Genomic DNA, 14,631 nt, shown 5'->3' with positions numbered 1-14,631 from the left:
TTTCATGGAAAATTCCATGCAGGACTGTTTGTAGACTATTATAATACATCATTGACTCTGTCTCTGTTTTGGGTGGGATTTTTTTTTTCTTCTTCTAGATTTCAAGAATTAGGGGGTGTGGAGCCCAAAGCTGGTCCTTTGCTTTGCTGGCTTCAAGCTCTCCATTGTTGGTTTTTAATGGGGTTTGTCTGCTGACAAAGACCATACTTTCAGTTTGGCCCAATCCAACAAAATAAACATCTCTCTCTATTCATCACTCCCTTTTCACTCTCTCTCTCTCTCTCTCTTTCTTTCTATGTATAATAATCTTCCATCATCATATTCATCCTTAAAGAAAAAGTGACCCAAAAAAAAAAAAAACCACAGATCTAACCTCTTTCACTTTCAGATCTTCTTGCTTTTTCAACTGTAAAGGTCAGTTCTTTTGTTTTTCCTTTTGAGCTTATCCCTTTATCTGACAGTACTTAATTTTGGTGAATTATTCTGGTGCTTTATTAACTGTAGAATTGGTTTCCAAGAGTGTTTGTGATTCCTGAAAAACGTTGGCTATTTTTATCAAGTTCCAATTTTTCTTGCGTATTTTGGATCAAATTGGCTGACCATACATTTCTATGTTAAAATTTTGTGAATTTGACTACTTATATTTTTGAAGTTCCTTATTTTATTGCTGTTGACTTATTCTGTTGAACTAGAAGCAGCAATTGATATTTGCATCCAGAGATTTAAAATGTTAAACTAAAGGTGGTTTCTTGATATACATTTGCTTGGCTGTTGTTGATGCCATTTTATTTTCATTTTGATCTTGTTTGTTAATGCTGTTGTTTGACTTGCAGTCCACAGAATTTGCTGCTGCAAAATTGAGGTTTATAAAAGGCAGCTTTGAGTTGAGTCCTGCTAAATGTGGAGACTGAGATGAGGTATGTCATCTGGATTGATGAACTTGTTGAGGGCCTGCTTTCAGCCAAGGGCAGATGGACATGTTCATACAGGTTCAGATGCCGGCGGTCGTCAAGATGGCCTTCTATGGTATAAGGATATTGGACAACATTTTAATGGAGAGTTCTCAATGGCTGTAGTTCAAGCTAATAATCTACTGGAAGACCAGAGCCAACTTGAATCTGGCTGCTTGAGCTTAAATGATTCTGGTCCTTATGGTACCTTTGTTGGAGTTTATGATGGCCATGGCGGTCCTGAGACTTCAAGATTCATCAATAATCATCTCTTTCAACATCTCAAGAGTAACTTCTTCTTTCCATTTTGTATCCATTATTGAGCTATTTTGGGTGATTCATGACCAGAGGGGGGCTGAATCTGTTTTGTTGCTTATTCACTTAACTTCTAATCTTGCAGGGTTCAGTTCTGAGCAGCAATCAATGTCCGTGGACGTGATTCGAAAGGCATTTCAAGCAACAGAAGAGGGTTTCCTCTCTGTTGTATCAAGACAATGGCCGATGAAACCACAGATTGCTGCTGTTGGATCATGCTGTCTTGTTGGGGTTATCTGCAATGGGACATTATATATTGCCAACCTTGGTGACTCTCGGGCAGTCTTGGGTAGGCTTGTCAAGGCAACAGGGGAGGTACTTGCCGTTCAGCTCTCTGCAGAACACAACGCGAGTATTGAATCTGTAAGACAGGAGTTGCAATCTTGGCACCCAGATGACCCTCAAATAGTAGTTCTAAAGCACAATGTCTGGCGTGTGAAGGGCCTTATACAGGTACCTTCTCCTTTGCAGTTCTATGCAGTTCCTATTTTGTGTTTCTTAGTTCTAAGTACCATTTCAGCATGAGAATTATACAATGTTCTTCCCATAGAAATTCTAATAATTCCATTTATTAGCAATTAGTATCGCTGTAGGAGTAGACTACAGTGGAGGGTAAAGCATCACTTTCACGTCTTACCTTTCCCTTTTAGTATTTGATTTTTGTGGCGAATCATTTGGAAGTGAAAAGATTTTGATTTTGATATCCTTATGGGAAATGCTACTCTACCAATACCGGAACTCTAGATTACCATGACGAGACTGAAGTCAAATAAGTGGTTACCAATATTGGAAAGAACTCTTTGGTCAAGGAGATTACTGATGAGACTGAAGTCAAATAAGGATATCATGTGTATCTGGGACACATGATATATTTGTGCCTAAGGTTTTAAGAATCACCTATAGCTCTAAAAATGACAATATAGAGTGTTCACTCTTGTTTATTGTTTACCAAATTTATAACTAATAAATGTAGTGATAGATCTTCTATAAATTGATTTTGTTCGTTTTTTTTACTTTGACATTTTGCCCTATTTGGAGGCATATATAGCGTCTTTGAAGTTGGATCAGGCCTTCAATACTCTGCTGAACTTATGTAAAAAAAAAAGCTAAGTTTATATGACTACTAATATTTTCCATCAATATTACATCCCAAACAGTATCCAAAAGTTCCTATTTTTTTCCTATTGCCTGCTTCATTCCTTGCTCTGCCCGCACTATATGTTTAAAATGTATATTTTCTGATGCACTTTCTGTTGCTTTATGATTAATATAAAGATGTGCCCTTTGATTTATTTCTTCTCCTTCATTCTTCACGTAGTGATTTAACAAAAAATTGATTGTGGGGCAGATATTACACTGGCAGTTTATTTGATTCTTGATTGTATTGCAATTTGCATTAGTTAAGCGATGCAACTGTGACCCACATAGACAGCAATATAACTAGAAATGTGGGATCATAAAGTTCCATATCTTGTTTTCCTATGTAGAAACGGACCAGATCCTAGTCAGGGAACATAGGTACTTAAGCATGTGATACCAGTCATCAAGATTGAGTTTGCTCAGTGTCTTAAAAGATCTAGGATCAAAACATCCCAATCTGGCTGTTGCCAAATGATATTTTCTAGACTCCCATCCTTTAAGAGATGCATATGTTGATAAGGAGTTTAAAGAAAAGTCAGAGCAATTATGGTTATCTGGTGTCTGAAGTGGCCCTTTGTTCTGTTTTTCCTATTAGCTTTCTTTTGGTAGACCCCCTAACATCAATAAGAGATCCACTTTGTTCTGAAAAATGTACCAACTTGTATGGAAAATGTTTGAATTGTGGCATTCTTGCGGAGCTAAATAATATAAATGTACGGTGAAGTCTAAGTCTCTCTTTCTTCTGGATTCTTGCTATAATTCTAATGTGGTCCAGAATGAAAGCTGAACCTAAGTTTCCCGAAGAGGCAAAATATTGTTATTGTACTGGAACATACATGCGGACCTTAAGAAGCTGTTATGAGAATGAATTGTTGATTTTCGAGGAGGCTGGGACAAATTATTATAGAGCTAGGTACTTTCTTGGAATTGTATAAATCTTCTGCATTTACTATTGCACTTTTGTGCAGGCTAAGACATAATTGTAGTCCTAGCATTAATAAGCTGTCTTGATCTTTTCCCATAACAGATTCTTCATCTGCAGTTATTCAGAGACTCAAATTTACTTAGTATGTCTGGCATCACTCAGAAACTCTTGTCTGTGTCTCTGGATAATCTAATATTGCATTACTCAAATACTATTATATTCTAAGTTTTTGGATGATCAGCATAATTTGTTTTGCAGATTTCAAGATCCATTGGTGATGTGTACTTAAAGAAAGCCGAATTCAACAGGGAACCACTATATGATAAGTTTCGTCTTCGCGAGCCATTCAGTAGGCCCATATTGAGTGCAGATCCAGCGATATCAGTGCACCATTTGCAATCTCAAGATCTATTTGTCATATTTGCATCGGACGGTCTTTGGGAGCACTTAAGTAACCAAGAAGCTGTTGATATTGTACAAAACCACCCACGCAATGTAAGATATTTGAACCGATCTCATGCATCTCTTTAGTTTGTTGGTGATTCTACATAGGATTTTTTTCCTTGAAAAGCTTTATAATTTCTCCAAACCTACAAATCCTTAATAATAATAATGCAAATGAAGTCATGAATATAGATTTGTCTTGTAGTTGAAATTGTATTGCTTTCTGTCATTTTTCTGGCTCCTAAATCTGATCCTTTTATGGTTGACATCCTATATCTTCCTATTCATGGTACGTCACAGTATGAGTTGTGCTTTAGACAGTATGAGCTGTGTATATAATTCGTGTAATAGATACATCCGGTTAAGGCTACTCACTTCGGTGGTTCTTACCAGTTTTTTTGTTTTCTTTAACCTGTTATATGACAGGATTTAACAAAAAAATGTTGTGAAGATTGATACAGCAATATGCTTTACATTTGGCCCCAATTAACTACACAAACAAGTACTCCTACTAAATTTCATAAATGCAAGGTGATCCGGTGAATGCCATGATTCTTTCTCGTGTTTAAGTTTTTGCCCTTTACAATGGATTTGCCGGAAAGAAAAAAATGAATAAAAGGGGCCTTGGGAGGGGATTTGATGGAACTAGATGTTTGGTATGAAGGAGAACATTTTCCGGAAAACATTTTACTGAAGAGACTGTCTCATTAAGATTTAGAAAGTATACTTTATATACTATTAGAGAAAAAACATAAGCGAAGAAAGTTGTTTTTCCCCTTTTTGGTGTTTTGTTGGCAGAAAATGACTTATTTCCTTCATACCAAACATAAATGGTGGGAAAACTAGTTTTGCCTTACACATAGTGGGAAAACTGTTCTTACATAAATTCAGTATTTGCTTGCTCAGCATAGATAATGTACTCTAGACACTAGAAATTTTGCTCCTTGCAGAAGAAAAATTTGCAGGATGAACCTCATTTAGATCTTATTTGCCCCTTGGCAGGGAATTGCTAAAAGATTAGTAAAAGCTGCATTGCAAGAAGCAGCAAAGAAAAGGGAAATGAGGTATTCAGACTTGAAGAAAATTGATAGGGGAGTCCGTCGGCATTTCCACGATGACATTACAGTGGTGGTTGTATTCCTTGACTCAAATGTTGTAAGCAGGGCTAGCTCTGTCAAGAGTCCTAATGTTTCTGTTAAAGGGGGTGGCATCACTCTGCCTCCAAACACACTTGCTCCATGCACCACTCCAACGTAAGTTGGTGCTAGTTGATGGCTATTTCAAAAGGTGGTCGTTGTTGCTGTTGTTGTCACTACTCTTTCCTTGTGAATACGAGGTAGCTTCTTAAAGATAAAAGGCAGGTCTACGAAGTTTTTAAATGTACACCATAATCTAACTGAGACTAATACTCGGATTTAGTACCAGTGTAAAAAAGGGCGGAATCTCAGTGGATCATTTACTTGGATTTAGTTCTTGAGCACAAAGGGACCGGGAAAAAAGAGATCCTCACAAAATGTTAATTCGAGTTTGTCTCACTTGGCCCCTGTTATTCCTTCAGAGTTATTGGTTTATTTTTTCCTCTTGTAAATTATGTGACCTGGTGGTTGTAAATGTTTTAAAGCCTACTTAATTCTTTAATGGTATGTTTCTGACTACTGCTATAGTAATAACTGGTGAACCAGGATAAGATCAGCTGGACTTCCTGTCCAGCTTGAATATATAATCCGTATTTGGTTTCTAAATCCTAACCTCTTTAATTTTATCCTGTTTTATTTACCTAACTAATTTGCGTCTACCTTTGAAAATTACTCTACGACTTCTTTTTTCATTGAGGTTTTCACATTTCTAAATATTTTTCCTCTTACCGTCTATTCTGATCAACAAATTCTTCAACTTCTTTTTCTTTTAATATTAAGAATTTGGGCTTAATATTAGCAAAGCGATTGACAGTAGCACAACAGAATTCAGGCGTCAATATCATAGAATTCATCTCGAACTCTATTTCTCTAAAAGTCGCTTTATTATTCAATTTTCTAATTGTTCTTGTGATGGAATATCAAAACTTTAATACGAGATTCAAGAAAAAACTGATAACGAAGGAAGTAACAGAAAATTACGAAGTGAGTTTTGAATCACTAAATCCAAACTTGCGTTACATCAATAGAAAAGGGTAGACTCTTAACTTCAACGATTGAGGATTATAACGAAAATTCACAACCACTCAACCTAATTTGAGAACAAATAATTATCGTACACAAATATTCCTCAAATTTTCTTATTACCAAATTTACAATGAGGAGAAAAGGACCCGAAATGAACAAAATACTGTAGTTTATTTCTAGGCACAGAGCCTGGGCTCCTTCAACTTTCAAGTCAGGTCGGTAATAGCCGTTGAGTTCAGCAGGATGCTAACTAGCTGGAGACTCTTTCCTGCTTCGTTCACCAGGCCGAAGTACTGTCCAAGTGGATTTTATTGCAGGGCTGAGGATCAGGTGAGTAGTATAAATGAACGTCAAAAGAAGAAGAAGAAAGTGCTGATAGTAGGTTCAGGCTGGGCTGGCCTTGGAGCTGCTCATCATCTCTGCAAACAGGTTTGCCACTTTATTTAAGTCTACATCAACTTCAAAGCAATTGTAAGCTGTTACTGATTTTCTGGTATTCAATTTCAGGGCTTTGAGGTCGTTGTTCTTGAAGGTGGCTATGAATTTGGACCCAAAAATCAATCCCTAAGCCCTGACGATGTGGGTATTCGCGGTAAATGATACTTCCCGCCAATTTATTTGTTTTCATTTGTCTTGATTCTCGCGTTCTAGTTTGACATAGTTGAGTATTGTCTTACTGATCATAGGTATGGTTGTAGAATTTAAACTTTCCAAAAATAGGTGAATAATTGCAAGAACAAAGATAAACCAGTTGACTTTCCATTTGTTATCAGCTTATCCAAAATTCAGAATATACAGTTGGATTTAGTTTCTGCTGCAGCCGGTGCAGTTGTAACCTATTTGAATTAGTCATGTAATACCGCTAACTCATACTCTAATCTGCCAAATTTAACTTAAGACTTGTTACCTGGATTCCTTTCACAAGATATGTCTTGCATGTATTTCCTTTCTTTCTTGGAGTAAAAGGGCACAAAAAGTTGAAACTAATGGTGTAAGATACTGAAAACAACATTCTTACAGACACAGCTGAGAGTAGGATACCACATTTGGTGACGACACTTGATACATGTTCTCCCTCCCCCTTGCGCACAGATACGTTTTCGCAATCAATCAAAGAATTTAGAGAACTTAGTTTTCTAAAGTTTCTTTACTTGTATACTTTACACCATTAGTATTGCAAAAGTTTTCTGTTTTTCAAATTTAGGCTAAGTTCTAGAGAAACTTATGCTAAAATGTACTCCTATTAGAAACTGTTGGACGTGTCATAGGAAAATAAATAAAGGGTAAAAAGCGTAAACATAAGCCAGTGCACGTATAAAATGTTGGATGTCCTGATGTCAAGAACATAATAGGAACCAATAGTGGATATCAGACTTGGACTATATCGCTTCCTAGGTAATAGGCATTTGGCAAACAATCTGAGTTATGCTTTGATTCTCTCTTTTTTTTCTTTTTTTCTTTTTTGAGGATCTGCAGCTGCACTTATTTGAAACATGGGTTGGAGAGACAAATACACGAGTAGTGCTATATTTGGTTTAGAGCATTATATGCTGATATTTTAGAGGGAAAGTTGGATGGCTGAGTCTAAGGAATTCACTTTTTTCTCTAATTTTTAGCATGTCCACCAAGAGCAGTTACCACATTTTTCAGTGGATATCATTTTTCTCCTCTAACCAGGTGTTTGAATATGTTGCTAGGTTTCTGGTATCCCTATCGAAATATATTTGCTCTAGTTGATGAGATTGGTATCAAGCCCTTCACTGACTGGACTAAATCTGCTCAGTACTCGGCAGACGGATTGGAGGTGAATTTTCCTAGTGTTTTTGACTTCACTGATCCAAACATGCAAAATATGAGGTGAAGGGATGGTAGCACATGTGTTTACATTTTAACTTTTGGACTTCATTTGTACCATTTTGCTGCTCTCTTTCTCATTTATACAAGTTTGCAACATTATTAATATCTGAAGTATCACTTAAAAAATAGGTGGGTGCTAGTAATGATCCACAAGTAGTCAGCTGCTTTCGCAATTTTTCGTTACTGAAAGGTCTGTTCTTCAGGTTCAGTTTCCAGTACTCCAAAACGAACCCCAATTGCCTGCTCCTCTTGGATCATTATTATACAGTAAGGTATATCCTTAATGACTGATAAGATATCTGTCACCGCACATTTATTCATCTTGACCTTTTATCTACAATATTGAACATCTATATCTTTCTAATTGAGTTTAGATCCTTGTGGTTGTAGTTTGTTCGAGTGCCGTTGGTGGATCAATTGACATTGCTTCCTCTGATGGCTGCAAGTATGATATATCAAATGCTTTATCCAACTCTAAAAAAATACATGCTACAAATCCATCTACTCATGCTTTCTGATCTGTTTGCAGTAATAGATTTTGACTACACCGATAGTGCCTGGACAAAATATGATCCAGGTAACAGATATCTACAACATTCAGCTTCATTCATGGATAGGTCGTAGTCACATAATGTTGTTTAAGTGGCGTTATTGAAGAATATTACATTTAGTTACTGCAAGGGAGCTTTTGAAGCAATTTGGGTGCTCAGAAAGGCTTTATCGCGACATTCTTGATCCATTGATTGAAGTGGGCCTATATGCCCCTGCGGAGCAATGTAGTGCTGCTGCCACTCTTGCTGTGCTGTACTACTATGTCGTTGCTCATCAGGTTTTCTGCATTTTCTCCTTAGCGTTATGCTGCTCTTTCCAATTGATGTTGGCATTTGATGAAAATCAGTTCTCAAGGCTGGTAAAGCAAAAGACATAAAGAACAAAAGATTTTTTAATATTGTCAGAACAAGGCTGTGAAGTGTGACTTTGGTGAATTATCAAAAATCTGTTACTAGAGTGATGAATAAAGTACCACTAATCATGTCAAAAGCTGGGTCGACAAATGGAAGAAGTTGGGCTGACAAAAAGAAGTAAAGGAAAATTCCACAATAATCGTAATATGTATTGATATACATACAACATTATTAAAAAATCTGGGCATTCAATTCAAAATCTTAATATAATAGGTGTAGTTGTACAAAATCTTTATAAGAACCGTTTCAGTTCCCTTATATATGTACCCAACGGGGGACACTATATAACTTAACACCCACCGACATGCATGGTTAACCCGACTATGGGGTTCATATGTAGATTTGAACGCGAACTTATGAGCCTGAGAACGGGTTTACTAAAGGATAGTTCTAATACTATGAAAAAGAATCATAGCATCCAACACAAAACCTTAAGGTGGAATATTTAAGACCTCTACACTAAGAGGGATATTATATCGTTCAACGCCCTCCCCTACTTTTAACCCAAATATAGGATTCACACCAGAAAAAGACTTGTAAAAGGTTGGACTAGTATCCTGTGAAAATAAGGAAACCTTTTATAAAACACTTTGGATATCCTTTATATTCAATATGGACATTGTATAACTCAACACCTAAAACCTTAAGGTAATGAGGGGTTAGGATTTTTACTAACGTTCTGTCGCATCTGTAACCCGATTTTAAGACTCTTGCTATTAGGTGTGTGTGAATAAAGTCCCGCATGGAAAGTAGAAAGGAAAAAGAAGCTACTTATAAGGAGTTAGATACTCTTAATGGTATGAGGCATTTTGGGAAAACCGTGCAGGCTTGGCCCAGAGCGGATAGTATCATACCATATTAAGAGTATCTTTGTGTCATTTTAGCCAGCAACTGATATCAGAACCAATGGTTTGGTGAGACGAGTATGGAGATGGCAAAGTGTGGCGTGCGGCCTCGGCTTAGTGCCTTTTCCCGTCTACGGGTCGATTTATTACTTTTACACGTAGCTTTGAAGACGCACACACAACCTTTGGGCTTCGGTGACCATAACTACTCAGATCATGTGGGCTACACACAGTTAATCTCCAAAATTAGCCCATGAATGGTAGTGAGTCATGTGGAACTTAGTTCAAGAGGGAGATTGTTGGGTGAGTGTGAACAAAGTTCCACATAGAAAATAGAAAGAAAAAAGAAGCTACTTATAAGGAGTTGGATACTCTTAATGGTATGAGGCCTTTTTGGGAAAACCATGAGGGCTTGGCCAAAGTGGTCAATATTACACCATATTAAGAGTATCTTTAGGCCGCTTTAGTCCAACACATACATTGACCTAAACTGTTGACGTATGAGATTGTGAATGAGCTTATAAAAGATATGATACTATCTAAAAGAATCTGAGCGTCTAACCAAAACTTTAATTCAATAAGTAAAGTCAGTTATGACCCTTCGATACCCTTATATACCTACTATGGGACATTATATCTCTGAACAACATAGAGTCTCTAACTCCTACAGATTGATCAATTTCAGGCAAATTGAAATCTGATTCCATATGTCACAATTATTTGATTATAATGTGCATCCACTTTGTGCAAACGATGATTCAAAGTTATGCATGCATCTAATTACTCCACTGGCTGGATAAAGTGATGACCATCTTTTCTTCTATTATTGTTACAGGGATTTATGAATTTATGGATTCTTCATTTTCTATTTTTGGTAGAAGCACTTTGATTTGGCATGGTGTCGCGGGAGAGTTAGAGAACAAATTTTTGAGCCTTGGATGGATTCCCTCAAAACTCAGGGATGCAAATTCCTAAGGGGTAGAAAAGTAACGGACATGTTGGTGACTGGGGAAACTAACTGCATCTCTGAAGTAGTATGTGAGAAAGAAAGTTTTGTGGCTGATGCTGTAATCTTCGCTGTCGGAGTATCCACTCTGCAGGAGATCATTCAGAACAGGTATATATGCCCCCGCCTGTTAGTTACTATGAAAACACATGTCACAATGTATGCATTCCGCTCTACCCTTCATCTTTGAGTTATAGCCAAGTGGGTTTTGTGTAATCTGACCCAGCAATAGCTTGCTTTCTCCCTACTGCTCCAACCAAAATAATAAAACTTCAGAAATCTACTCAAGATGGTCCTATGACCACCATTTCTAATGGGGTGGTTTTCTTCATGCAGTGCAGCATTATGTTCAAGGGAGGAGTTTCTCAAGGTTTTGAACTTAGCCAGTATTGATCTACTTAGCGTTAAGCTACAACTTGATAGGAAGGTATGTGGTGGGAATTCCATTTTTGAACTTGTCGCAACTGATCCGAAGAAATATTGCCCTTTTGTCTTGCCTGTATAAAATAAATGCTTTTTACTCTAAGACAACAAAATTTTAGAAGTGGCTGCAATCTACTCAGTTTTTGTGCTTGCTAACATGCTTAAAGTTACACAAAGAGCCAATGCAGCTTCTTATATGTAAAGTACTGGTCTCATCTTCACTTTAGTATCCTGGTTGTTGTTCTTGAAAATTGCCTTTTGATGGAATGCAAATGCTCTAGTGGTCACATAGTGAGGAAAGTGACAACTAGCACCACTAACTTCCTCTTGAAAGATCATCGTACGATGCCTTTTCCATACTGCTTCATGATTTTTCTGATATTATTTACTTTCTTCACATTGCTTGTGGAACTGCTGATGACATTCTTTTCTTTCATCTTGCTCGTTTCGTATGGAGTAGTAATTGATGTTCAAAAAATTGACTGTAGCTTATTCTATTATATGGTATCTTCATGACTCAACAGGTCAACATTCCAAATGCATCCAACGTATCATCTGGGTTTGATAATTCACACGCATGGACTTTTTTCGACTTAAATATGATATATGATGAGCATAAAGAAGATCCAGTAACAGTGCTGCAGGCTGATTTTGTAAGTACAGGTTTCCTCTTTTGAATTAAGTTTTACTTTTCGTTCATAGGTCCCAATTTTCCCATTTCTTAAATACATGAAGAGCTATGCCAAATGTCAACTCTGATATATGTTAATCATGTTTTGAATCAGTTCAGTATCATGCAACTGACTTATTGCCCCTGAAGGATGATAGAATTGTTAGTAAAGTGATGTCTTGCCTTTCGAGGTGCATTAAGGATTTTGAGAATGCCACAGTGGTTGACAAAGAAATTGAAAGGTTTCCAAAGTCTCTGACACATTTCTTTCCTGGTGAGTTTCTTAAGGCTTTACTTTACTGACTCGCGGTAAACTCTTTAATTCACATGCTTTGAACCTCAACAAATTCCCTTGTGCCAATATTTTCCTTCTGGGATTACTAGTTGAAGAGTTGGAACATATATGGATACCCAAGGGAGAATTTGATTTGAAATCTAAAAGTAAAGTGCTCATATTACAGAAGTACTAATCCAAAGAGCGTTGTTTTGCTAAAATTCTCATACACCAACCAGAACATCTCAGAAACAATTCAAGGGAGAAACTTTGGTCCACAATACCATATCTTTTACTTATTTCCTTTCTATTTTTTTTCCACACTTTTCTTCCGTGGCTTTGAAAAGGTTCTTACAAGTACATGATGGGTGGATCAACATCTTTTAAGAACTTGTTCATAGCTGGAGACTGGATTGTAAACCGACATGGATCATGGTCACAGGTCATAGCTCTTGAACCATTACTTTTCTAGTATCTTTAGGTCCTTAGTGCTTGCAATATTTTGTTGGTGAGCAGCAAATTTATGTTTAACAGGAGATATCATACGTGGCGGGACTTGAAGCAGCCAACAGGGTGGTAGACTATCTTGGTAAAGGTACTTCTGCTAAGATAATTCCAGTTGAGGAAGACGAGCCTCACATTCAAGCTCTACGCACTCTAAACAGGAATGTTAAGGAGATAAGAGCCCTCTTTCCGTGGTCTGATTATTTTCTTCAGTGATGTGTATGCCTTTGTATATTTCAATTATTCAATCAGAATTCCCACAGATATGTATCTAATGAGTAATGACTAGCACGTTAGTGACTTAGTGTCTTGATACAAAAAGAATTCAGGTGTTAGATGGGTAGCTCAGGAAATTGCTCTAGGAGAAAAAAATAACCCAAAATGAATTACACAACATGAAGAATAAGAACCTATGCAAGAATATGACTCTATTGATTATTGTAATTGAGTTTGACATAATCTAAGTACAGAATGCACCTTGATAACAGAAACCACTTCTCCTCTACTGGTTAACCAACTAGTAACTAACCGACTAACAAGTTGAACTAACCAATGCGCTAACTCAAACTGTCATATGTTTTACTACTGATGTTTATTTTGCTTTAGTTATCTTTCAATTTCTACTGTTAATACTTTTTTTTACTTCAGTATTTTCATCATAGCTTCTTTACTCTTGATTTTTTAAACCCGTTTTAAAAAATGTGTTTATTGAGCCAAAGGTCTATGTTGTTGTTGTACTATACCCCATATAACTTATGTTGGTCATATCTAAAAATAAACTGAAATAACAGAGGAAGTTGAATCATGATTTGATGCGATTTGAAACTTGATGAAGAAGCGTATGTCACGCTCCAAATCTGGATGAGCATGGCGCATGATGGCACCTGATGTCTCATCGCTTGAACCACTGATCTTTGAACTAATGAAAAAATTGTGCATATGTCATAAATTAATAATTCTTAACGTTCGAATATAACATAGAGCTCATAGGAATATTCAAAACAATTAAATCCTTATACACAAATCATGAAGTACAATGATAATACTATGAACATAAATACATGACCTACAGTGTCATGGATCTTCTAGCTGACTGAATGATACATAAATGCATGAATCCTAACCCAACAAACAAAATACTAGACAAGGGGCACCATTAAAACTGTAGTGAGGCCTAGGGCGGCTTGGCAAAATTGGGAGCCTAAAGCCAAATTTTAATAAGGGGCTTTAAGCCTTTATTAAAAAAATATGTATATATTTTTATTTGAAATTTATTTTTCTAGCTTTTTTGAGATGCAAAGTTATTAATAATTTTATATATAATCGATTTCTTCTAATAATATTTTTCAATTGATAAAATAGCTAATTCATTTAAAGATATTGTCAATCTTAAGATTTGATTATTTTTAGCTTTCAAAAGTTTCTTTCTATAGAGGCAATTGCTATAAGGACGGCTAACATTATCTTATAAGCAATATAGGCATTTGAAAAAGAAGAAGTCATTTAATAATATTGAATATATCAATCAGAGTATTATCTTCTACTTGCACTATTTTCTTTAATACTTTTAATTCGAAAAATACGTCTAGACCATCAATATCGGAGTGACTATTATGTTTTAAAGAACTTCCAAGAATAAGGTAATATTAGTTCATATTCACATCATCAGGTGATATCAATTTTAACCATTAAATGGAAAACCAAAAATATTTTCATACAGTTCGAATTGTTCAGATCTATTTTTAAGCGAAAAAAATGGTTTGATCTACTATGTATAAGAGGTAGAAGAATTAATTAACATAAAAACCGAACAATAGAATATAGGTATAAACAACGGAAGAAAATAATCATGATCACTTGCATATAATATAGAAAACACATGTCATGGACCATATTCAAATATAAAAGCGATATTTTTCTCTTGAAGTGCGACCGTGAAACGAGCCTTCAAGCATGAGCAAATCTTTCACGAGATCATCCTCCGGTTACACGATCTTCTATTGTGGTACCCGAACAATTCTCAAAACTCGTGTAAGCGAATTTTCTTAGGAAAAACGTGTGAGCTTTTGGTGTAAAATTGTATGAAAAATACATCCCGCAATTGTGGTGTAAGACCCCTTGCATAGCCATAGGTTTTAGGATTTAAAACCC

General features: G+C 36.3%; 2 protein-coding genes across 4 annotated transcripts; both read left to right on the top strand.

Annotated features, from left to right (window-relative positions):
* The first annotated feature begins 205 nt into the window (after positions 1-205).
* LOC107810275 (putative protein phosphatase 2C 46) lies at positions 206-5,424 on the top strand. 2 transcript variants are annotated; one of them, XM_016635027.2, is made up of 5 exons: positions 206-414; positions 834-1,238; positions 1,351-1,718; positions 3,589-3,825; positions 4,777-5,424. In XM_016635027.2, the coding sequence occupies exons 2-5, from the start codon at positions 920-922 to the stop codon at positions 5,029-5,031; spliced, it is 1,179 nt and encodes a 392-aa protein (XP_016490513.1). In that variant the 5' UTR covers positions 206-414; positions 834-919; the 3' UTR covers positions 5,032-5,424. The 2 variants fall into 2 exon arrangements, with proteins under 2 accessions (XP_016490513.1, XP_016490514.1); XM_016635028.2 differs by lacking the exon at positions 206-414 and adding an exon at positions 503-741.
* A 614-nt stretch (positions 5,425-6,038) lies between these two features.
* Positions 6,039-12,801, top strand: LOC107810277 (uncharacterized). 2 transcript variants are annotated; one of them, XM_016635030.2, is made up of 13 exons: positions 6,039-6,365; positions 6,444-6,528; positions 7,634-7,740; positions 7,997-8,065; positions 8,184-8,238; positions 8,323-8,370; positions 8,465-8,622; positions 10,482-10,720; positions 10,946-11,036; positions 11,557-11,685; positions 11,823-11,976; positions 12,324-12,418; positions 12,511-12,801. In XM_016635030.2, exons 1-13 carry the CDS (start codon positions 6,180-6,182, stop codon positions 12,694-12,696), a joined length of 1,602 nt encoding a protein of 533 aa, XP_016490516.1. In that variant the 5' UTR covers positions 6,039-6,179; the 3' UTR covers positions 12,697-12,801. The 2 variants fall into 2 exon arrangements, with proteins under 2 accessions (XP_016490516.1, XP_075111027.1); XM_075254926.1 differs by having other exon boundaries at positions 6,052-6,365; positions 10,485-10,720.
* Positions 12,802-14,631: the final 1,830 nt, after the last annotated feature.

Source organism: Nicotiana tabacum, chromosome 6 (genome assembly GCF_000715075.1).
Source record: "Nicotiana tabacum cultivar K326 chromosome 6, ASM71507v2, whole genome shotgun sequence".
Lineage (NCBI taxonomy): Eukaryota > Viridiplantae > Streptophyta > Magnoliopsida > Solanales > Solanaceae > Nicotiana > Nicotiana tabacum.
The sequence above is the reverse complement of the archived record's forward strand: the minus strand, read 5'-3'. Positions and strand labels throughout refer to the sequence as shown.